This window comes from Carcharodon carcharias, chromosome 13 (genome assembly GCF_017639515.1).
Source record: "Carcharodon carcharias isolate sCarCar2 chromosome 13, sCarCar2.pri, whole genome shotgun sequence".
NCBI lineage: Eukaryota > Metazoa > Chordata > Chondrichthyes > Lamniformes > Lamnidae > Carcharodon > Carcharodon carcharias.
In genome coordinates, this window is record NC_054479.1 from 38,272,861 (window position 1) to 38,296,599 (window position 23,739).

General features: G+C 40.2%; 2 protein-coding genes across 19 annotated transcripts in view; both read right to left on the reverse strand.

The window, feature by feature from the left end:
- Positions 1-510: 510 nt before the first annotated feature.
- Positions 511-9,886, reverse strand: ficd (FIC domain protein adenylyltransferase). Its single transcript, XM_041202226.1, has 2 exons — positions 9,621-9,886; positions 511-2,889 (listed from the first exon to the last, which is right to left on the reverse strand). The coding sequence occupies exons 1-2, from the start codon at positions 9,850-9,852 to the stop codon at positions 1,808-1,810; spliced, it is 1,314 nt and encodes a 437-aa protein (XP_041058160.1). The 5' UTR covers positions 9,853-9,886; the 3' UTR covers positions 511-1,807.
- Positions 9,887-17,419: 7,533 nt separating this feature from the next.
- mtmr3 (myotubularin related protein 3) overlaps positions 17,420-23,739 on the reverse strand; it is a 106,576-nt gene continuing 100,256 nt past the window's right edge. For 14 of the 18 annotated variants that reach the window (XM_041201938.1, XM_041201937.1, XM_041201933.1 and 11 more), the window contains 2 exons: positions 21,650-21,676; positions 17,420-19,568 (listed from right to left, as the gene is read on the reverse strand). In XM_041201938.1, the coding sequence (XP_041057872.1) occupies positions 19,397-19,568; positions 21,650-21,676 (199 nt within the window). In that variant the 3' untranslated portion in view covers positions 17,420-19,396. Of the gene's footprint in view, positions 19,569-21,649; positions 21,713-23,739 lie in introns of all 18 variants that reach the window. The other 4 variants (XM_041201942.1, XM_041201936.1, XM_041201935.1 and 1 more) reach the window with 3 other exon arrangements.

A 23,739-nucleotide genomic window follows, 5' to 3' on the forward strand; every position in this document is an offset into this window, starting at 1 on the left:
TCAACAGGCAGGCAGTATTGTGGAGAAAGAAACAGTTAATGTTTCAGGTCTAGGACCTTTCATCAGAACATGCCTGCTATGGTAGGTTGGGCTATTGTTGACCATTAGTCAGCCTGATAGATGACCAAAGGCTAGAATTTTTCCCACTCTTCTCCAGATAATCTCAAGTCAGTGAGGATGTCTCAGCTGCGCAAGTAGGAACCTTACAGGTGTTGGTTCTGTACAGTTACAGTTGATTGGGCTCCAGCATTACTCCCCTCTCAATACAGCATTGAATGGTTTTGGTGACAAAGCAAAAGCATTATTTCTCAAAGCACATTGTTTCAAGTGTGTGTGTGTGTGTGTGTGTGAATATCACTAAGTTTGCAGCAGCGATACAAGTTGAAATTGGATTATTTTCTGGCAATTAGAAAATCAAATCTCTGTCAAAAACCACACTTTGGACAAGTGCTTCCCACCCCTGACCCTTGTTCCATATCTGCTTAGCAAAAATAAATCTCAAGGCTATCATAGATGGCAAAATATTTTATTTTTTACATCTTAAATACTATATATATATATATAAAAAATTCTATGTTTTAATAACCTGTTTAAATAAGGTTTATTTATACAAAGTGCAATTTCAATTCACAAACATCTCACTGGCCAATTGGTATATTGTCCACTGAAGTTTGTTCACACTGATCCTTTTGATTTCTCAAGTGCAAGATTTTAATTAAAAGACTAGAAATGGTGAAACAAATAGTTTCTCCTGTAGCCACAGCAACTGATAATTTGAAGGAATAATGTGGGTCTCTCTCAGTTCTTTTATTAGCATAATTGTCTTCAACCAACACTCCAGGAAGCCCGGTGTTGGATAAAATTCAGCAATGTGTACTGATAATCTTTTGGCATTCTAGAACTGTGCTTAGTAATCTATAATTAGTACTGTTTGGTTTAAATAAAGAATGGAGAGATAACTTAAAAGTATCAGAACAACCACCACAACTTCATTACATGCTGCAGTTTTAGCCAGTACAAAGCTAGTGGGAAAAGCTCTGGGTGAAAATCTATTGGATGTGCCAAAAAAACCTTGAGACATTAAACATACATTCACTTTTCTAAAAAAACTGCTGGAGCTCCTAGGAAGTATTGAGAAACATGAGCCAACGTGAATAAAGAAATCTGCTGCCCAGGCACAACTGTTGGAATTTGCAGCCCTTAATTATCCCACCCCCCACAAGTGTTCCAGCCTCTTGCAGATAATTCACACCCCTCCCTCCAAATTGTGGGCATGACATTTTAATTAGCTGTTGAAAGTACATGCAATCCAATCTGTCAGTATGTTCACTATATTCAAATAAATCATACGTAGGTCATTAAAAAATTGGCACTGTAAATACAAACACTTACAACTGGGGTAAGAGAGACAGTGAGGATCACAGAACAGCCTAAAAAATGCAGTCCCAGTTAATTTGCAGTAACAGCCAAGTTCAGAATATGACCAATTTAAATCACACCCTGTATAATTCATCTTGAAATAACCCAGAATACTTCAAATTGGGCTCAGTGCTTTTTTTGGCAGCTTTAATCTGCAGATCCGAACTGGTAAGTAACCAATATTCCAAAAGCAGAAACAAACATGCACAGCTGGTTCAGGATCTCCTGATAAAGCCAAGCAAAAGCCTAACATGAACATGTGAACAACCCTTCAGTAAAGAAGTTGGCAAATTTCAGAACGAAAGGAATTTAACTTAAGTTTAGAATGGTGATGTTCACACCAACTCAACCGGACTCTATAAATAAGGATGTGGAACAATGAGACAAGTTAGTTTTTAATTAGAATTGTTTGCTTATAATCGGAGTGGTTTGGATTAGCTTCAGGTAAACCTTTATCAACAGAATGATCAGCTGTTGCAATCAGCAGTAAGTCAAGTGTCATTTCTGTACACTTTCCAATGAAACGAATAAATGGCCTTACATCACCTTCGTTGGCCAAATCTAATGCACTATAATACTCAGCCCGTTGCTCTTTGCGGATGGTGACAGGTGGGTAACCTGCCTGCATTAGAATAAGATTCATAAGTAATCGGGCTGTCCTTCCGTTCCCATCTACAAAGGGATGGATATAGACGAGTTTATAATGTGCAAGGGCAGCAAATTCAACAGGATGTAGACTCATGGCTTCTTCAGAATTTAACCACTGGACCAACTCCTGCATTTGTTTCTTTACATCCCGTGGATGGGGAGGGATGTGGTGACCCACAAAGACTTGATTGGTCCGAAATCTTCCAGCTTCTACAGGGTCAACGTATCCCAAAACTCTTTTGTGAATCTCCAAAATATCATCAATATTAACAGATCCAATTCTGGATACTAAAGACTTGTTGAGATACTTCATGGCTGCATCAACCCCTATAACTTCATTCTGTTCCACGAGGCTTTTCCCAGGCACGGCATACCTAGTTTCTATGATGTGCCTGATCTCAGACAGGGTCAGTGTATTCCCTTCAATAGCCACAGTGTGATAAATATGATGGTAATAACTTTCTTCCATCACACGGTGCAGTGCTGCATTCCCTTTGGGTATAGCCATCAGTTTTTTAACTTTTCGGTCAATAATACTAAATTGTTTTTGGTCAATTTCTTCCACCAACGGTAATGTCCTGTCACGGTTGACCAGTGCCTTCTCGTCACATGGAGAAATAGTCAGAGCTTTTGTATATAAATGGTCAGCCTGAATAACATCCTTCTCCTCTTCCATGAAGACACCCAATTCATTCAAAGCATCTACATAATTGGGGTCCATGTTGAGAGCATGCACGAATAGTCTGTATGCCTTCTCTCGCTTCCCCAGACGCTTCATCTCCAGAGCTTGGTGCAGAGCAGCTTTAGCTTCTAACTGGATTTCTGAAATTAAAAATCAGTTTCTAATTTAGATGGAGCCAAATGTACAATGTAATGTGGAACTGAGCCAGATTTGTGGACATTTTGTAATATAATTACTTCCCAGGAACATATTAACCACGTTTGAATCAGATCCTCAGCTAATTGTCACCCATTATGTCAAGCCCTGCAGACAGCAATGTGGACTTTTACAAACATATGAAGTAGGAGTATGCCACTTGGCCCATCAAGTCTTCTCCACCATTCAATAGAATCGATGCTGATTGGATTGTAACCTCAACTCCAGGTAAGCCCCTTGCTTATCAAGAATCTATCTACCCCTGCCTTAAAAATATTCAAAGGCTCTATTTCTCCTGATTTTAGAGGACGAGTTCCAAAGACTCGCGACCCTCAGGGAAAGAATTTCTCCACATGTCTGTTTAAAAATAGCAGCTCTCCCATAAGATAGTGACCAAATGTGACTTCAGGATGGTGTGTTACCTCCCTGGTGCCAGGGTCATGGATGTCACGGAGTGGTTGCAGGACATCCTTATGGGGCAGGGTGAACAGCCAGAGGTATGATCCACATTTGTATCAACGACATTAGGTAGGCAGAAGTCCTGAAAGCAGACTTTAGGGAGTTAGGAAGGAAATTAAAAAGCAGGACCTTAAGAGCAGTAATCTCAGGATTACTCCCAGTGTCACATGCTAGTGAGCACAGGAATAGGAGGATTGATCAATTGAATAGGTGGCTAGAGAATTGGTGTAGGAGAGAGCGTATCAGATTTCTGTGGTAGGTGGGATCTGTACAAGATGGACAGATTACACCTTAACAGGACTGGGCCTAATATCCTCACAAGAAGATTTACTGGTGCTGTTGGAGATGGTTGAAACTAGCTTGTCATGGGGGTGGGAACCTAAGGGATAGCTCAAGTTAGAAGGAAGTAAAGCTGGTGATGCCAAGTGGAAAGTAGCAAGTGAAAATGGAAGACAGGTGAAACAAGGGCAACCAACAACTAAACTTAGGATGCAGACTAATGTCAAAAAGACAAAGTTAAGGGCACTCTACCTGAATGCACACAGCATTCACAACAAGGTAGATGATTTAAAAGCACAAATAGAGGTAAATGGGCATGATCGAATTGTCATTATGGAAACGTGGCCATAGGGTGACCAAGACTGGGAACTGAATATTCAAGGGCATTTAACATTTATGAAAGACAGGCAAAATGAAAAGGTGGTGGTGTTGTGCTGATAATAAGGGATGGGATCAGTACATTAGTAAGGGAGCATCTCAGATCGGAATAACAAAATGTGAAATCTGTTTGGGTGGAGCTAAGAAACAGCAAAGGGCAGCAAACATTGGTAGGAGTTGTTTTTAGACAACGAAATAGCAGTGGCAGGGTGTTAATCAGGAGATTAGAGAAGTATGCAGCATGGGTAACAGTACTCATGGGTGATTTCAATCTGCACACAGACTGAGTAAACCTAATGAGCCATAATGCTGTGAAGGATGAGTTTCGGGAAGGTTTTCTAGAGCAGTATGTTGAGGAACGGACTAGAAAATAGGCTATTTTTGATCTAGTATTATGTAATGAAAAAGGGTTAATTAATAATCTTGTTGTAAAAGAATCTTTAGGGATGATAGAATATTACATTGTTTGAAAGTGAGATAGTTCAGTCTTGAAGCCCGAGTGTTAAATTTGAACAAAGGAAATTATGAATGTACAAGGGCAAATTGGCCTAGATAGATTGGGAAGATACATTAAAAGGTATGATGGTACATAGGCAATGGATAGTCTTTAAATAATTATTACATAGTTTACAGCAACTATACATTCCTTCAAGGCACAAAAACTCAAAAAGTCAGTCAACCATAGACAACAAAGTAAGTTAAGGATCGAATAAGATGAAAAAAGGCCTTTAAATTGCCAGAAATAGTAATAAACCTGAGGGTTGGGAGCATTTTTGAATACAGCAAAGGAGGACCAAGAAACTGATAAAGTGAGAATAGGATACGAATATAACCTAACAAAAACAAAAATGGACTGTAAAAGCTGCTATAGTATATAAAAAGGAAACATTTGGCTAAGACAAATTTGGGTCCATTACAGGCAGAATCAAGGGAATTTATAACAGGGAATAGAGAAGTGGGAGGGAAGCTAAATGATTACTTTGTGTCTGTCTTCACTAAGGAAGGGACAGGAAATCCCCCAGAATTAGCGATCCAAGGGACTAGGGAGAATGAGGAATTGAAGGAAATTAGTATCAGTGAGAAGGTTGTATTGGAAGAATTAATGAGACTGAAGATTGATAAGTCCCTGTCTACATCCCAGAGTGTTAAAAGAGGGAGCAATAAAGATAGTGGATGCATTGGTGATCATCTTCCAAAATTTTATAGATTCTGGAATGGTTCCTGTAGATTGGAAGGTTATAAACGCCACCCCACTATTTAAGAAGGGAGGGAGAGAGAAAACAGAGAATGATAGACCTGTTAGTCTTACATCAGTAGTAGGGAAAATGGTATCTATTATAAAGGATGTGATAAATGGACACTTGGATAATAATGATCTGAGTGGGCATAGTCAACATGGATTTATGAATGGGAAATCATGTTAGATGAACCTATTGGAGTTCTTTGAGGATGTTAATAACAGAATTGATAAAGGGGAGTCTGTGGACATTGCATACTTGGATTTTCAGAAGGCTTATACTTGGATTTTCAGAAGGCTTTTAATAAAGTCCCCCACAGGAGGCTGGTTAGCAAAATTAAAGCACATAGGAAAGGAGGTAATATACTGGCATGGATTAAGGATTGGCTAAGAGGCAGACAACAGAGTATGAATAAACAGGTCATTCTTGCGCTGGCAGACTGTGACAAGTGGGGTACCATAAGGATCAGTGCTTGGGCCCCAGCTGTTCACAATATATATCAATGATTTGGGTGTGAGGACCAAATGTAATATTTCCAAGTCTGTGGATGATTCAAAGCTTGGCGGGAATGTGTGTTGTGAGGAAGATGCAAAGCAGCTACAAGAGGATTTGGACACTCCACTTAAGGAATGGACAAGAACATGGCAGATGGAATATAATGTGGAAAAATATGACATTATCCACATTGGTAAGAGGAAAGGATGTGCAGAGTATTTCTTAAATGGTAAAAGATTAGAAAGTGTAAGTGTACAAAGGGACCCGAGTGTCCTTGTCAATATGTCACTGAAAGCTAACAGGCAGGTGCAGCAAGCAATTAGGAAGGCTAATGGTATGTTGTTAACCTTTATTGCAAGAGGATTTGACAAGTGGTTATGGTACTGGTTTGTAATCCCAAGATCAAGAGTTCAAATCTCACAATGGCAAACTATGAAACAATGTAACTTCATCTGAAACAGATGGAAACAGGTTTACTCAAAAGAGTATCAAGAGTTCAAATCTCACAATGGCAAACTATGAAAAAAAAAAATAATGTAACTTCATCTGAAACAGATGGAAACAGGCTTGTACTCGGAAGAGTTGTTAATCGTTTAATGCTTGGCTTAAATAGCCAAGTGGTTATGGTACTGGGTTTGTAACCCCAAGATCAAGAGTTCAAATCTCACAATGGCAAACTATGAAAAAAAAAATAATGTAACTTCATCTGAAACAGATGGAAACGGGCTTGTACTCGGAAGAGTTGTTAATCGTTTAATGCTTGGCTTAAATAGCCAAGTGGTTATGGTACTGGGTTTGTAACCCCAAGATCAAGAGTTCAAATCTCACAATGGCAAACTATGAAACAATGTAACTTCATCTGAAACAGATGGAAACAGGTTTGTACTCGAAAGAGTATCAAGAGTTCAAATCTCACAATGGCAAACTATGAAACAATGTAACTTCATCTGAAACAGATGGAAACGGGTTTGTACTCGAAAGAGTTACTTTAGGGCTTGGCTTAAAAGCCAAGTGGTTATGGTACTGGGTTTGTAACCCCAAGAGCAAGAGTTCAAATCTCACAATGGCAAACTATGAAACAATATCAAGAGTTCAAATCTCACAATGGCAAACTATGAAACAATGTAACTTCATCTGAAACAGATGGAAACGGGTTTGTACTCAAAAGAGTTACAGGAGTAGCAAAGTCTTGCTTCAATTGTATAGAACCTTGGTTAGACTGCACCTGGAATACTGTGTGCAGTTTTGGTTCCCTTACCTTAGAACGGATATTATTGCCATACAGGGAGTGTAACAAAGGTTCACCAGGCTTGTTCCAGGGATGGCGGGACTGTCCTATGAAGAGACATTGGAGAAACTGGGCCTGCATTCTCTAGAGTTTCGAAGAATGAGAGGTGATCTCACTGAAACCTACAAAATACTTAAAGGGTAGACATGGTAGAGTCTAGAACCAGGGGACCCAATTTCAAAATAGCTCTAAATTCTCCCACAAGAGGAAACATTCTCTTCACATTCACCTTGTCAAAACCCCTAGGATCTTATGTTTCAATCAAGTTGCCTCTTACTCTTCTAAGCTCCACTTAGGACAGAGATGGGGAATTATTTTTTTACTCAGAGGATTGTGTATCTTTGGAATTCTCTGCCCAAAGGCTGTGGAAGCTCAGTCATTGAGTTTGTTTAAAGCAGAGATTGACGGATTTATAAATACCAATGACATAAAATGATATGTTGATAGTGTGGGTAAAAGGCATTGAAGCGGATGATCAGCCATGATCATATTGAATGGTGGAGCAGTCTCAATGGGCTGAACAGCTACTTCTGCTCCTAAGTTCCTAGCTCTAGATTCTCCCACAAGAGGAAACATTCTCTTATGATCCCCCTTGTCAAAACCCCCAGGATCTTATGTTTCAATCAAGATGCCTCTTACTCTTCTAAGCTCCAGCAGATACAAGCCTAGCCTGTCTAACCTTTCTTCACAAGACAAGTACATGGTTGTAGAAATCAGGAACAAATCATTCACTCAGTGGATATTCAAGACTGGCAAAACAACAGAAAGCAAAATTTGGGGACTTGTTCTGATGGCTTAGTGCATACATACTGTATGCTACAGCACAGAACCAGGCAAAGGCAATTAAAACTGACAAATTACAGCAGTTAGGAAAGGGTTAAAAATTTATTCGCTAAATGTTGCAGTTTTTAAATTTTCAAAGAAGTTTATAACCATTTCTTAGGTATCTGCCAAGACAAGCACATGGAACAAAGAACCATGTTCTGGCAGCATTCAACATGATCACTGGCAGCTTATAGATGTTTGCGACAGGCTCACCATCCCAGTGGCCATTTCATCTAACTGAATCACAGCAGCAGTTAGGTTGAATGTGATACTGCAACTACTTTCATTTAAAGGGCACTAAATTCTCACAGACCAAAGGCAAATTATGCTCTCAAATTCCACTCATTCACCATTCATACTTATTAACTAATAACGGAATCCTCCGAAAAATTAACAGTTCCTCGACTGCAGACGGGGTGCCAAGACGATCTCTAGCTCTGAACTTTTTAATAGTGGGGGTGAACAACAAATTCAAAAAAAGCACTTCCACTAATTTTTAATCTATTATAAATTCAATCTGCTTTAGTCATATAGCTTATCAGATAATTTGCAGTGTTGCTTATCAACTCACTCAATCATTAGTATATCCCAAATGAAAAACGACTTTAGGACACGTCTATAAAAATTTTAGCAGGTTAGACAGGTTGCAGCCATCTGGAATAGTTCACAACTAGATGTTTAAAGCTCTGTAACACCACGCATCTCTGCCCTGCCTCAGCCCTGAAAGCATAATCCATATTACCTCCACATCAACTTTCCTTTCATTTATTTTTGTGGTTTGAGGATAATTTTTTAAGCATGTGGGCCTTCTAAATTGTTTTGTGCAGTAACTTAAAGGGCCGATTTGTGTTTGGCAACTTTCAGGTACTGCACAGCTTCTTAAAGGGAAAACTGCTCCAGATTTGACTCTTCCAATGACTACCTGGCCAGCCTCCTATCTTAAACTCGCACTCAACTAAAACTCTGCTGCCTGCATCTTAACTTGCACCAAGTGCCATTCGCCCTGGTTATCGGTCCCTCAATGTTAAAATTCCACTTCCTTGCGTTCAAATCCTTCAGCGACAATACCATTAATTTCCCATCTCTGTCACCTGCTCCAGCCCCATAACCCTTAAAGAGTAATGCTACATTCTTCTAATTCTGGCCTGTGCATCCCCAAACTCCATCACCTGTGTATTGAGCTGCCAAGAAATTCTTAACTTCTGGAATTCCAACCCTAAAACTCTCCGTCCTGTTAATCATTTTAAGTCTCTCCTTAAAAACCTCTCCGACCAAATTTTTGGTCGCCTTTTGGCTCAGTGTCAATTTTTGTCTGACTGTACTGCTGTGATGGTTTGCTGCATCAAGGGCGCTTCGTAAATGCAAGTTGCCGCTTTTGAATGTGATAAATGTGGAAGTTAAAAGGCTTTTAAGGAGCAACGAGTTGCTGAGGGAGTTCAATACTCAGCGCCCCAAAACGGTAACCCTGCGACCCTTAGATTCTTAAGGGTGTCAGAGTGAGTTGGTGATAGGGAGCAGCAGCAATCTCGTGGAGGCTGCGACAATTTCCCAGTTTTAACAGGCGGCAAACAGGTCCAAACGGAGGATCCCCGCGTCCGGTAACCGGGACGGAGAAGGAAGAGAGCAGCCATTTCAGCGATAAGTGGTGACCCCTCCCTCACTCCCAGCACATCCACTGGCCAGTAACCGGCTCTCCCCTCCCTTCAGTTCCTACCTGGCCCTGCTTTCTGCCTGAGGGACCAGGCCTCCTCCAGCTGGCTCAGCTCCACTCCGCTGTAGGTCAAGCTGAGCCCGGTGATCGGATCTTCGTCCAGGCCCACCTCCAAGAGGCGGCATCGCAGCGACCACAAACCGCCCCTGAGCTGCGGCAGAAGCACCGCGGTCAGCGAGCCGAGCAGCACAGCCGCCGCCGCCGCCACAGACACCCGCCTGCCGCTCAGGCCCATGGCGAGCGCTACAGGGACACCGCCGTCGGCCCCCAAGTCCCCACCAGTTCCCGGACCCGCCTCAATAGCTGATTGGCCCGCCGGAGGCAGAGGCGGCCTTTCCTAACCGCTCATTGGGTAACATAAATTGCAATCATGTTTTCAGCCAACCAGGGACAAAAACGTAAGCATCAATTAGCCAATCACTACCATGCAACGTGTTGTTATTGGTTACTGCGCATGCCCCAAGCTGGCGCCGGTTCATCAACAATGGATCTGGTGCCTGGAGGAAACTTCAGAAAAATCCTTATTGAGAAAAACTATCCAAGGGCCACTCACCACAGGTACCATCAGAAATAAAACTCAGCAGGTCAACAGCATCTACAGAGAGAGCTAATCCATCACAGAAATGTGATGGATTTTATACTGTGACTGGGATAGGTGACAGCTAAGAGATTGACAAAGATGTCACGGACACAAAGCAAAGGGAGTGTTAATGGGAGTGGTGAAGAGTAAAGGTACTGAGAGTGTCATAAAGGTAAGATGGCAGAAGGTGTTAACAGCAGATCAAGGTCAGTACTAGTGAAATGAAAACATAAAAACAAGTGACAGACGGCCCTGTGTTTTTTTTTTGGGGGGGGGGGGGGGGGGGTGGGTGCTGTATTAACGAAAAGGATTGAAAGAATGAACGATCATTTCGTTTTTTAATATATATTTTTATATTTAAATAAAAATTGGATTAAAGAAAAAGTGAGGAGAGTGTTCATGGTCTGAATTCGTTGAACTCAATGTCAAGCCCAGAAGGCTGTAAGGTGCCTAACAAGATGATGAGGTGCTGTTCATCCAGCTTGCATTGGGCTTCGTTGGAACGTTGCAGCAGATCAAGGAGAGCCATGTGGGCATGAGAGCAGGATGATATGTTAAAATGGCAAGCGATAGGTAGGTCATGACTGAAGGTGTTCTGCAAAACAGTCACCCAGTCTGTGTTTAATCTACCCAATATAGAGACGACTGCATTGGGCGCAGCGAATGCACTAGACCAAATTGAAGGAGGCGCAAATGAAGTGCTGCTTCACTTGAAAGGAGTATTTGGGGCCTTAGGCCAATGAGGAGGGAGGAGGTGTTGCACCTTCAAAAATTGCATGGGAAGGGGGATGGGGAGTTTGGGGTGATGAGGAGTGGACCAGGATATCACAGAGAGAACAATTCCTATGCACTGCTGACAGGGGAGGTGAGGTGAAGATGTGTTTGGTGGTGGCATCATGCTGGAGTTGGAGGAGCCACATTAGGAAAGAAACCTCAGTTAATGAAAAAGGAAGACATGTCAGAAGTGCTGTTTTGGAGGGGAGCATCATCAGAACCGACACAATGGAGGTGGAGGAACTAAGAGAACGGGATGGAGTGGTTATAGGAAGCAGAGTATGAGGACCTGTAGTCGAGATAGCTGTGGCTTGTAATGAATATTGGTGGACAGTATTACCAGAAATGCAGACAGAGATAAGGAAGTGTCAGAAATGGTCCATGTGAAGGAGAGGGGTGGAAATTGGAAGTAGAATTAATAAGTTTTCCAGGTCCAGACGAGACCATGAAGTGATACCGATACAGACATTGATGTGCCGAAAGAGTTGTGGGAGAGGGCCTGAGTATGACTGGAACAAGGAATGTTCCACATACCCCACTAAAAGACAGGCATAATTGGGGCTCACGTGGGTTCCCACAGCCACACTTTTCATTTGGAGGAAGTGAGACAAATTAAAGTAGAACAAATCCAGCCAGGCAGAGGAGAGTGGTGGTGGATAGGGATTGTTCAGGCCTCTGTTCAAGGAATATGTGGAGAGCCCTCAGACCATCCTGATGGGGAATGGAGGTGTAGAGGGATTGGACATCCATGGTGAAGAGGCAGTGGTTAGGGCCAGGAAACTGGAAATTGTTTGATATGACCTAGGGCATCAGAGGAATCATGAATGTTGGTGGGAAGAGACCGGACAAGGGGAGAGAGAATGGAGTCAAGATAGAAAGAAATGAGTTCCATGGGGCAAGAACAGGCTGACATGATGGGTCCAACACGACAGTGCTGTCTGTGGATTTTGGGAAGGAGGCAGGTTTGGGACACTGAGGTTGGAAACTGTGGAGGGAAGATCTCCAGAGGAGATGAGGTCAGTGCCAGTCCTGGAAACAATGGCTTGATGTTCGGTGGTGAGGTCATGGTCGAGGGGGAGGTAGGAAGAATTGACTGTAGGTGCTCAGCTTCTGCAAGGTAGAAGTCTGTACGCCAGACAACAGTGCCACCCTTGTCAGCAGGTTTGATAGCAAAGTCAGGGTTTGACCTGAGGGAACAGAGTGCAGATAGTTCAGAAGGTGACAGGTTGGAATGGGAGAGAGGAGCAGAGAAATTAAGATGGCCAATGTCACGCCAACAGTTCTCAATGAAAAGATCAAGAGCAAGTAAGAGGCCAGAGGGAGGGGTGCAGGGATACAGCTACTGCCAGACCTGCTGAGTATTTCCAGCTTCTGCAGTATCTCACCTCCTATGGGGCAACCCTGCTGCAATTTTACAAGTTTGCATAGTACATCAGACCTGCAGATTATTGAAACTTTACTTGTGTCTGCAGTACTTTTTCTCAGACGTTCCAATTTATTACTCCATGCTATTCAAAAGGACACCATACACGTAAAGTCACTGAGCTCAGTTTGTCTGCGCTTTATCTTCAGTTATGTCTAAACCAAGCTACTGGAAGCTATCCATTCAGCAGCAGCAGAAACCAGCAGCAACACGACAATGACTTGCTAACCAGCCTCTACCACGAGGACAGGGAAGGTCCAACAGCCTGACCATCTGGAAAAAAAAAATTGGAAAGCAGATCTAAAGAAAACCATTGCAATTATTACTGCTTACCAAAAATACAGCCTTATTATAAGGGGACTGCTATGAATTAGAAAATGCCCAGATACAACAAATGCTACAAAGCTAGAAAAAAGGTAATATGGTAACTGAGGGTAAAGTCTCCTGCTGTTTATCAGAACGTGTTGTTCTGTTAAGGCTCCGACCAGTGAGTCCTAAGCACAGGCTATGGGGGGAGCTTCCCAACCAGAGTTCTGATTGAGCATGTAGCACCTGAAAAGCTCCCTGTAATAAAGTTTAGCAGTTTCTTGTTGAAACCTGTTCCGTCAAGACATTACAGGTAAAGAGCAAGGGTATAGGGCACAAGGTTGGAGAAAAGATTTTTTTTTTGCTTACACCGAGTCAACAACGGCACTCTTTTTATTCACCCCATGTTGCTGCCATATCTTCCAAGTTTTCAGATTTTGTCTTTACCTTTCTGCTGCTCCCACAGCAGTTTGAAATCATCTAACTCTGACTGTACAGGTTGAAAGTAATGCATCAATATGGTTTTCCCAGGGAAGAAAGTTATACGAACATACAAACAAGGAGGAGTAGGCCATTCAGCCCCTTGAGCCAGCTCCACCATTTAATAAGACCATGGCTGACCTGACAGTAACTGAAATCTGCATTCCACTTGCTCCCGATAACCTATCATCCTCTTGCTTACCAAGAATCTATCCACCTGCCTTAAAAATATTCAAAGACTCTGCTTCCACTGCCTTTTCAGGAAAAGAGTTCCAAAAACTCACGACCTTCAGTGAAAAACTTTGCCTCATCTCCATTTTAAATGGGTGACCCCTTATTTTTAAACAGTCGCCCCTAGCTCTAGATTCTTCACAAGAGGAAACATCTTCTCCACTTCCACCTTCTCAAGACCCCTCAGGGTCTATGTTTCAGTCGTCACCTCTTACTCTTCTAAACTCCAGCAGATACAAGCCAATCTGTCCAACATTTCCTCATAAGACAACCCACCCATTCCAGGTATTAGTCTGGTAAAGCTTCTCTGAACTGCTTCCAATGCATTTACAACCTTCCTTAAATAAGGTGACCACTACCGTACAGAGTTCTCCAAATGTGGTCTCACTAGTGCCCTGTACAACCGAGGCGTAATTTCCCTACTTTTCTATTCAATTGCTCTCGCAATAAATGACAATGTTCTGTTAGCTTTCCTAATTTGTTGCACATGAGCCTTTTGTGATTCATGCACTAGGTCAGCTAGATCTCTGCACCTCAAAGTTGAAACATAGCATTTTATGGTGAGAATGAAAGTCTTTGCTGAATTTTGCAGATATTGTCAGATATTCTCTGTGTAAAGGGCAGAGGGAGGTAGATTTAAAAGTGATTGTTAAGTAAAAGGCGTAACACTGAACAAAGCAGCTCTTAAAAAGAAACTGCTAATCACATATTGAATGGACTGGTTTGCCAATCAATCTGAAATTGTAGCAATGCCAAGATGTGCATCATAAAAATGTATCACTACAAGCTGTGTCATGGGCAGTGAAAGGACATTCTAATATTTTGAAGGTCCACTCATTTCCACGATTCAGATGGACTTCTGGCAAAAAATACTGCTTCTCTTCGTTGTTCAGATCCGAACAACAAAAAAACTCATATCAAGTTTGCTTGCTTGCTTGACTGGATAAAAGTAGCTTGGCTTGAGTCAAATAGCTGTTTGATTTGGTCAGTCTTATACATGACAGTCACTTGAATATAATTGACAGGTATTGAAATCCTGTTATTGTTTAAGTATCCCTGTAAAGAGCTGTTTAAATCTTGGAATCTGAAATTCTCAAGAGAATAGTCAGAAGGACTGCATCTACATATATATTTATTCTATAACAGAATTGTTTATGATTAGTGCCAAATATGGAAGTACACCAGCATACAAGGATTCCCCAGCATGTTTGCCCTCCTGAGTCAGCGGCAAAGCTGTTGGCTAGATCACATAGGCCGAGTGGATACAGCCGCATCCCCAAAGACATGCTCTATGGTAAACTTGCTATTGGCACAAGACCAACAGGTCGCCCTCACCTGTAATACAAGGATGTCTGCAAGCAAAACTTCAAATTGACCGGGATTGGAGTAGATGCACGGGAAGTCCTTGCTGCTGGCTGGAGTGCCTGGAGACAAGCAGTTGGAGTGGAAAAAGGATAGGGGCAAAATAAATGACCAGGTGGCAAAAGAGAGCTCACCAGAAGGGAGGAAATCAGTCAACCTCGGGCCAACACTATTCATCTGTGCCAGCTTTGGAAGGGACTGCCATCCATGAATCAGCCTCTACAGCCACAACAGACAATATTCAATACAGAAATGACATACAGTCCATCGTCTCCTGAGACAGATGGATGCCAGGAAAAGAATAGTTTAGGGTTAGATTCTTATGTCTTGCTTTCCCTTTAAGGAACATTTTGTTAAATAGATTTTCTGAATAAAAAAAACATCTGAAACTGTTATACACTATTGTTCATTTCAGGAGATCCCCCTTTGGAAACAAACAATCGTGGTTAAAAATAATTTACTGGAAAGTTTTTTTTAAAAATTGGGCACATTAATGAAAGCTTATTAGATAATGTGAACACTTGAGAGCGTGGGGAGTTAGGATTCAAAGTGATTTAAAATTCTGAAGCTAGAAAAAGTTGGAGGAAGTATCAGAAGACCCAAACATGTATCAGCACTTCCAGCACAGTTTAGCCATATTCTGAGTGTGTAATGCAATCTAGCTGAGAAGAACAGATACTGTACTTTAAAGAGTGTTCTGGACTTCCTGTGGTGAAATTCACACTTTAGCTATGGATATTTCATGATATCCCAGCGAACTACTAAAGGAGGAGTTTTCAAGGTAATATCAGAGGAATTAAGAGAGCGTTAGGCATGTAATCTTTGGGTTGAAGCGGAATTATCCTCAGAAGACAGCCACACAGACTGCTTGGGATAAGATAGCAAAGCAGGTTAACTTGGTGGCTGTGGTCAGCAAGCTGTTATCCTAGATGCACAAGATGAAGAGGTGTGTTAAGGCAAATGCTGAAGTTGTCTTTGTCCACTGTTTTGGTATGGGATAAGTGTGGCAGTAGTACATATTTTCACCTCCAAGGTTTTTGTACTCATACAGGATTGCTTTTATAGGGAACCATTTGATCTATGTACTTCAGTGTTCCCAGGCCACTGAATATCATTCTTCTCCGGCATAGCGTAATATTTCTGAACATGTAGAGGTATAAGTACCAAAAGTAAAGCAAACCTATCATGCACTTAGAAATAGATCCAACATTTTCTGTAAAAACGGATAAAAAGTAATAACTGTTTTTAAAATATCAACCTAGAAAGAGAGAAAACTGTGCGGGCAAATCCAATGAAATATTAAATTGGTAAGTTACTGTTTCCAATCAATCCTATTTGCTAAATTTTCAACAATTACCCAGGTTCCTTCAACAAATTTTAACATCTTATAATCAGCTTTTCATCTTCAGTCTACAAGAAACATGCTGGAATTAATTAAATAATATATATTAGTTATATTTCACAGTAATCAACTCTCAATTTCTCAATGAGCTCGTCATGATTGTCCTGAAAAAATAATTCTACAACTTTTATTTTGGTCAGCTTGATATGTTATGAACACAAACCCTTAGAGTCTCCAAGTCAAACTATTGAGAAATCCACACAGGAGAGTTTGTTTGCCCAAAATGAAGCACACACTCCCTGTAAAGACACATCCCTCGATAAGCTGACCAGACCCAAGCCATAGACATCCAAGGGTACTAGTAGATTTTAACCAGCTACTTAGCTGAAAAGTCACTGACCTGAAATATTAACTGTTTCTCTTATCAGAAATGCTGCCAGGCTTGCTAGCACTTACTTAAAAAAAAATAATGTTACCAAGTTTGCCATGGAAGGTTATCTTTACTCAAAATGCCCATTGTTAGACACATCATCCTGAAACCAACTCAACCCTACATAGGCATTGTTAACCTGCTCTCCCCAAGTCTTTATTCAAAGTGACAAGTATGGTTCTAAGTCCTTAATAGGCATAGTGGTGTCAAGGAGCATAGTACAACCAGAATTTGTGTAAAATCCCTCGGCATGGGCATCATCGCACATCAACAGGAGGTGTACTGAAATTTCTTGTATTCAAATATAAACAAGGTTACTTTGAAGTTCACATTATGTTTATTCCTAAAATAAGTGAGATAGGGTGATCCTAAGGCAGAAATCCTGCAGTAAGACTGCTGGTTAATCAATTAAAATATTGCTTGACATGTGTCGCAATAGGCATTAAGATTGTGGATGGCAACATGACAGTACTAGGGGTCATACAGTTAAGCTGTTAAGTGAAAGTACCTTTTCTATCATTCTAATTACCATGTGAAAATAAAGATCCTTAAGATACGATAGTTAAAAATTTGGCCCTTGGACCAAGTACCCTAATTATTGTAGTCCCAAGAATTTTCTGAGTCTAGGTGTGAATTCTTAATAGGCGCTTTGAAAAGCAGAGTGGCTGCAGATTGCCTATTCTCTCAGCCACATAATGCATTTGACTGAGGGATCAGAAAGGGAAAATCTGGGCACACATTGGAGAGCAGAAAATCTTCAAAGCAGACAGTAAACCATTGCCGAATCTAAAAAGTCGTGATAATGCTCTTCACCCCATAATAAAATAAAGCAGCATAAAAAATCAGATTCTTCAAATTTGAGATAAACACCATATATGAAAATGACAAATTTATTTAGATTTAAATAAATCATTCTGAGGCTACAGAAGAGTATATGCCATGAAAGCTTACAAACAGGTAAGCACTACATTTTCCACACCCAGCTTTGTGGCATCATTTCTTAAAGCAATTAAAGTCTGGCTTTAAGTGCTACTTTACAAATTCCACTTGAGTGTACAATCAGAAGTATCTACCATTACCACTGAAGGATAACAGTCACTTTAAACAAAGAATGTGAGGACAAAAAAAAACAGATCAGACTGTTCAAAATAAGTTTTAGCAGCATTTTAACTTTAGTTCTAAACCCCAGAGGATGTTACTTTGTGTATTCAACACATTCAACTTGTGTGAAATTGAGCACCAGGATGAGGTGGATTCTTAATTTCAAGTCCGACATGGAAAAACTACAGATTGCAAGCAAAGATGGCATTATATTAACAAAGCAACTAATGTACTGATAAAGTGCAGTTTCTCATATCATCTTATCACAAATAGTTTTTGTAAATTCTGTGTAGTTAGTCATGTTATGAGGAAGTCCTACTGTGTCGTGGCAGGCTTATAATATGGAATTTTTAGTCACTTAAAAAATGCACAAATGATTCCAGGATAAATCAAAACACAAATCAAAATACCTAGTTGCAATTTGCATTAACACAGTTGGAACTGTTATTTCCTGTTTGTTACAAACATCAGTTGCTGTTATGTCCCTAAAATGGATCTTTCATGCCTCTTGGTGGTGGGGAAAATGTTGCTGATACGAAGATACTTTGCAATCCAAATTGTGCTGCAATGATTGTTGTACTACCATTGGAGAATTAAAAGAGAGGGAGATAAGGAAAGAGTTTGCATAAAATGCACTAAATGATTACCTTACAGCTCACCATTCTTAATGATCCAACCATGAGGTTAATTTTCAAAGTCAAGTGGGGAAAAAGCACTTGGTGTTTTTACCTGTATATCCAACTGGCCCACAATTTTTATATATTAAACACTGCTCATCTATTAATAACAAAGTAACAAAATTGATAAGAGTTAGCATAAGCTTCATACAAATGCTAAACTTTTAATTTTCTTTACATCTTTGAAAAACGCCTACAGCACTTGCTGCTTTTAAAAACAAAATTGGAAAAACATCTCTATTCAAGGTGGGGCAAGGAGCACTTAATGTCTTTTAGGAAAGAGTGCTATACAGCTAGCAACAGCATCTTGACCTCTTTATATACAAAGAGAAAAATAAAAAAGTGCTTGCATGAAAAAATGAAACGACAATTAAATGTCAAAATATGCATTTAAAACACAATCCCAGAAACCCGTATCATAACCAATGGCACCTATCTAGAACTTCTCATTTCCTGACCTCCTCTAACCTTCATTCGCATTTCAGAATCACAGCAGAAAAAGGTTAATTCACCAAGCTCAAAAGAAATCCTGTTTCAAATAGTAGAGGAAAATGTTTGAGCTTACAATACATTGTGTAAACAAAGCTTAAAATATCTCATTTCTTCAGTGCCCATCAGGTCACTGTAAATTTATTTTGCTGTAACCACAGGGCATTTATAATACTTTCTGTACATGCCAAAAACTCAATTTGTTTTGTAAATAAAAGGAACATAATTAACACTGATCTACTTTAAGATGTTACATATTCAATTAAGCCTGTAGAGGGAGTAGTGTGCTGATGCAACTGCCCAATGAAATTGCTTACCACTTCTGCAAGTCTAAGGCCTTTGGTTAATACAGTAATATACTGCACTGGCCGCTCTATCCCAATCACCACAAGCCACCATAAAATAAACTTCCAAACAGATTTAAGTTATTTTATCCAACTATGTCTCCATCCACCGCATCCTGTTAGAACTTCCAAGCAACGCTGTGCATTCAGTCCTATCTCAAGTGCACAGTAACCAAATTGCTTGGCTTCTTGTATACTGTCCCATAAATGTGCGTGTTTGTGGGAGGAAAGGCATTGCCTTTAGTTTGAAGTAGCTGCAATGGGTTTGTCCAGTTCTATCTCCAGCGTGGACCCATTTGGCTGAAGGCTGCTGTAGCAGGATTTACAGACACGACTAGGCTCAAAAAGCTGCTGACTCGGCACTGGGATCTTCTGGTTGCAACAACTTGAGCAAAACACATTCCCACAATTCCTTTGAAGGAACAAATAGGCAGATTGTTAATTAAGATCCTGTTTCATCTTTTTATATTCAACTTGGCAAAACTATACAGTTATTTCACAAATTTTAATCAAGTTCAGCTCCTAAAAATAAAATGTTTAGCTTTCGAACAATAATTAGTGACTTTGCATGCACAAGCTTTATAGTTATCAAACACTTGCATTGACAGAAAAATAAATAAAAAAGGTAAATACTTTCTTGAATAACATGGTGATCCTCTTTCAAACTTCCAAGAGTTATTTCAGTAAAGTATATAAAACCCGGTGTTTAAGTATTTCCCTTTCTGAGGATTCTGAAAATATTAGTAAAGTTGCTTCATTTAGCAAAAAACAAAACCCAAGTTTTAAAATATCTTGATTTTAATAATTTAAAATAGCTAATTTCCAAATAGGGAAGGCATTATTTTTATGCAGGACTCCTACTGCTCTCTTTCTGTTACTTGTTCTCAGGGCAGAGGTGTATGCATTAACTTATTTACACTATTAGATTATTTTTTTTTTGGTGAAGTCAGCTTTTCACAAAGCTCACATATGACGTTAATTTTACTTCCAGAAGGAGGTTGTTACAGTTTATAGCATAACTATCATCAACAGTACTTTGTGCCTGTCATTGAATGCGATCAATGGAACCAAAGAATGGCTACAGCATGGGTCTCAGTCATTTGGCCTGTTGAGACTGTGCCAGGAGTTTGAATGAGCAATTTAGCTATTCTACTGCCCCGCCCTTTCCTCATAGCCCTATTATAATGAAATCAATGAGTTGACTTGCAAAAGGCAAAGTCTAAATGTACCCCAGTTTATGAGTGATGGAAATAGAATTATTGTGGATTATAAACAGAGGCTTTTCACAAGTATTTAATGATCAGTCACTGGCTAAAATGGTCTGACATGAGGTGGCATGTTGTAACTTCAACAGGCTCCTGTATTTCAAATGAAAGAGTGGAGCTTTCAATTGCAGAGATCTTTCCCAGCATGGAACTGAAGTGAAACCTAAAAGTTTCCAAATTGGGGATGGGGAGGCAGCAAAAAACTTTAAAAGTGCAATTTGGTAAAATGTTTTAACCATTCATTTTTGAAGAACTTTTCAATTTAAATCATTTTATACAACTTGCACATCCTTTAGATTAGATAAGCCACTTATAATATTTTTATATAGAAAATGTACAACTGGCTGACGTTTTGCAATACATTCAAGAAATTAGGTCCAAAGCTTCATTGCACAAGAGGCTGGTGATTAAACATTCAAATCCAATTAATGGGTCAGTTGGTAAACACATTTCTCACACTTCAACTGTTTAGAGGTAATAATTGCATGAGTTATTTGATTACATTATGCAATAAAAAGGGAAAGTCACACTACTGCAAACTGAATATCAAAGATCTATTTTGAAGGTTAACATGCAGTCCACCAATACTCATCAGCCTTTTCTTAAAATATAGAAAGCTGAAAGGAAAGCCTTTCAAAGCTAGTTGTGAAGATAAGGCAGATAAAAGTTCTCTTTCCTGCAGGCAACGAGGATACTATAGCCTCTTAATTAGATCATAAGACTGGGGGAAAAGGGTGAATAAAATTACATAGTAAAAAATAAACAATATTCAGATTAAGTATGGATAAACCAAGGTTTAATAATTGCACTGCCAGTTGGAGAGTCCCTAATTGGTACAATCTTAGTTATCAGGCTAATTCAAAGCATAATGTGATGAAATGTCAAAATATTGTGCATTGTCAACTTAAAACAGAAAAATATTGAAAAAGCTTCAATCATTGAATGTGATTAAATGTGTGCAATGGACAGGGGTGATAAATCCAGGTCTGTCATTTTGTTTCTTGCTCAGCAAGTTGCATAATTTTAAGATGAGGACATGGCTCATAAGTGCCTGAATAACACATGAATTGGGTATAGTTTTTCGAACTTCTAAATCGATTGGAATTTAATTAAGTATGGCTCAAATTGCTTGGGATGTACAGCTAATAAGGCACAAGCAAATGTTAATTCAACATCACCAGGAAATGAAGACAAACAAGAGACAGAGAAGACTGTTGAAAATGCTCACCATTTGTCATCAACAGGCTCCCTGTCCCTGCAAGACGGAAAAAACAGCTCAGAGGGAAACTAACTAAGGAAAAGGTGCAAATCAGTAGGGTAACAGCGAGGGAATACAAACAAATGAAAAACGATATGCTGCTACTTTACAATGAAAGAAGCATATAAGAAATGATTAAGTTACTTTGCCAATAATACTAATTTTAAAAGAGGAAGCTAATTCTATGTAGTATTAATTCTCAAAACAGAAGCAACATTCAGAAAAATCCTTTTCGAAAAGATTACTTGTTTAATGCTCACTATAAAATGTAGTCAATGTGTCATGGAAGATACATTAAGCAACCATCCTACAATTATAGACTATACTGCCTTCAATGTAGAAAACTGTAGCTTGGCTGGTGGTGAGAAAGACCCTCGCCGTCAGATCCTTCCAACACGCCAGGAGCCTCACCCCCTCTGCACGTTACCCTCGAGGTGGCTGTGGTGGGAACGAGACTGTTGTTCACCACCTTGTGGATTGTGCCTTTGCAAAGAAGGTCTAGAGAGAGATGCAGTGGTTTTTGTCGAGGTTCATCCCGAGCAGTTCTGTGACACAGGACTCTGTGCTCTACGGGCTGTTCCCAGGGACACACACTGAGACAAACATCAACTGCAGCTGGAGGATCATCAACTTGGTGAAAGACGCTCTTTGGTCTGCCTGAAACTTGTTGGTCTTCCAGCGCAAAGAGTTGTCCCCGGCTGAGTGTTGCAGACTGGCACATTCCAAGGTCCAGGACTACGTGCTGAGGGACGCACTAAAGCTTGGGGCAGCTGCCACCGCAAAGGCACAATGGGGAAAGGACGCTGTCTAAGACCTTTCTGCCACAGTGCACCGAGGGGCTGGGAACTGCTGAGAGCCCCTCGGGCTGTACAGCTCAAAATGAATGTGTGCATTGAATACTAATTGTATTATAATTGTATTGAAGCACCTCAGAGTGCAACATGATGCATGTTGATAACTCCAATACCATTGTCTGATTGTCTGCATTGACCATATTGAAATGATTGTAATATTCATTGATTGTATTGATGCACCTTGTGAACCATGTGTAAAAGTTGAATCTGCTTGTACTTTTGAGATAGTGATTTTGAAATATTTTGGAATATTCTTCCAAATATTTTATGAATAAAGTATATTTTTCAAAAAAAAAATCTCAAGGTGCTTTACAGAGGAATATATGGTCACTGCACAAAAGTGTGGAAGTTAGGTGATAAAAGGCGTGATTGAAATCTAGGCTTTGAGAAAGGGTCTAAAGCCAAGGAGAAAGGAAATGAAGTTAAGGGGAGTTCAAGAGCATAGGACTGAGACAGCTGGAAGATGGGCTAACAAGGTTGGGGGAAAACTCACAGGATGTCAGAGGAACACAGGGCTAACTGCCCTTGACATGAGCAATAAATGCTGGCCTAGTCTACAATGCCCACATGCTATGAACAAATAAAATTTAAAAAATGATAGGTGAAGTCATGGAGGGATTTGAAAACCTGGATGGGAGAATTTTAAATTTGAAGTTTTACTAAACCAGGAGCTAGTGTCAGTCAACAAGTACAGGGGTGATGGGTGAAAAAAATATTTTTCAGTTTATTGTTAAAATGATTTTTTTGTTGAAGCTTTTTGTCTTGCATTCATCAGGAGAATTCGCAAGAAAATGCCAATGTATACTATATGAGAAGAGTGTGCTGATTGGTTGGCAAGTGGACTCTGGTAGATGCATTGCCATGGAGAATGCACCAGTTGATGGTGACTGACAGTTAACTGCCAAACATTGTTTGAAATTTAAACCAGGCAGCTTGACTCTGCCCTGGGGAATGAACCAGCAAATGGCTGTCACTTATTTTGTTTAGCTGAAACAGGCGCAATGTGTGTACATGTTCAGTCAAAAAGAACATGTACACACATTGCGCCTGTTTCAGCTAAACAAAATAAGTGAATGCCATTTGCAGGTTCATTCCCCAGGGCAATGTCTTGAACAGAGTCAAGCTGCTTGGTTTAAATTTCAAACAATGCTTGGCAGTTAGCTGTCAGATACCATCAATTGATGCATTCTCCATGGCAATGCCTCC

Excerpts from the sequence above, each read along its gene's own strand:
- ficd (XM_041202226.1), bottom strand. The coding sequence starts at position 9,852 with ATGGGCCTGAGCGGCAGGCGGGTGTCTGTGGCGGCGGCGGCGGCTGTG. Across the intron at positions 2,890-9,620 it reads CAGGCAGAAAGCAGGGCCAG|AAATCCAGTTAGAAGCTAAA; the intron begins GTAGGAACTGAA and ends TTTTAATTTCAG.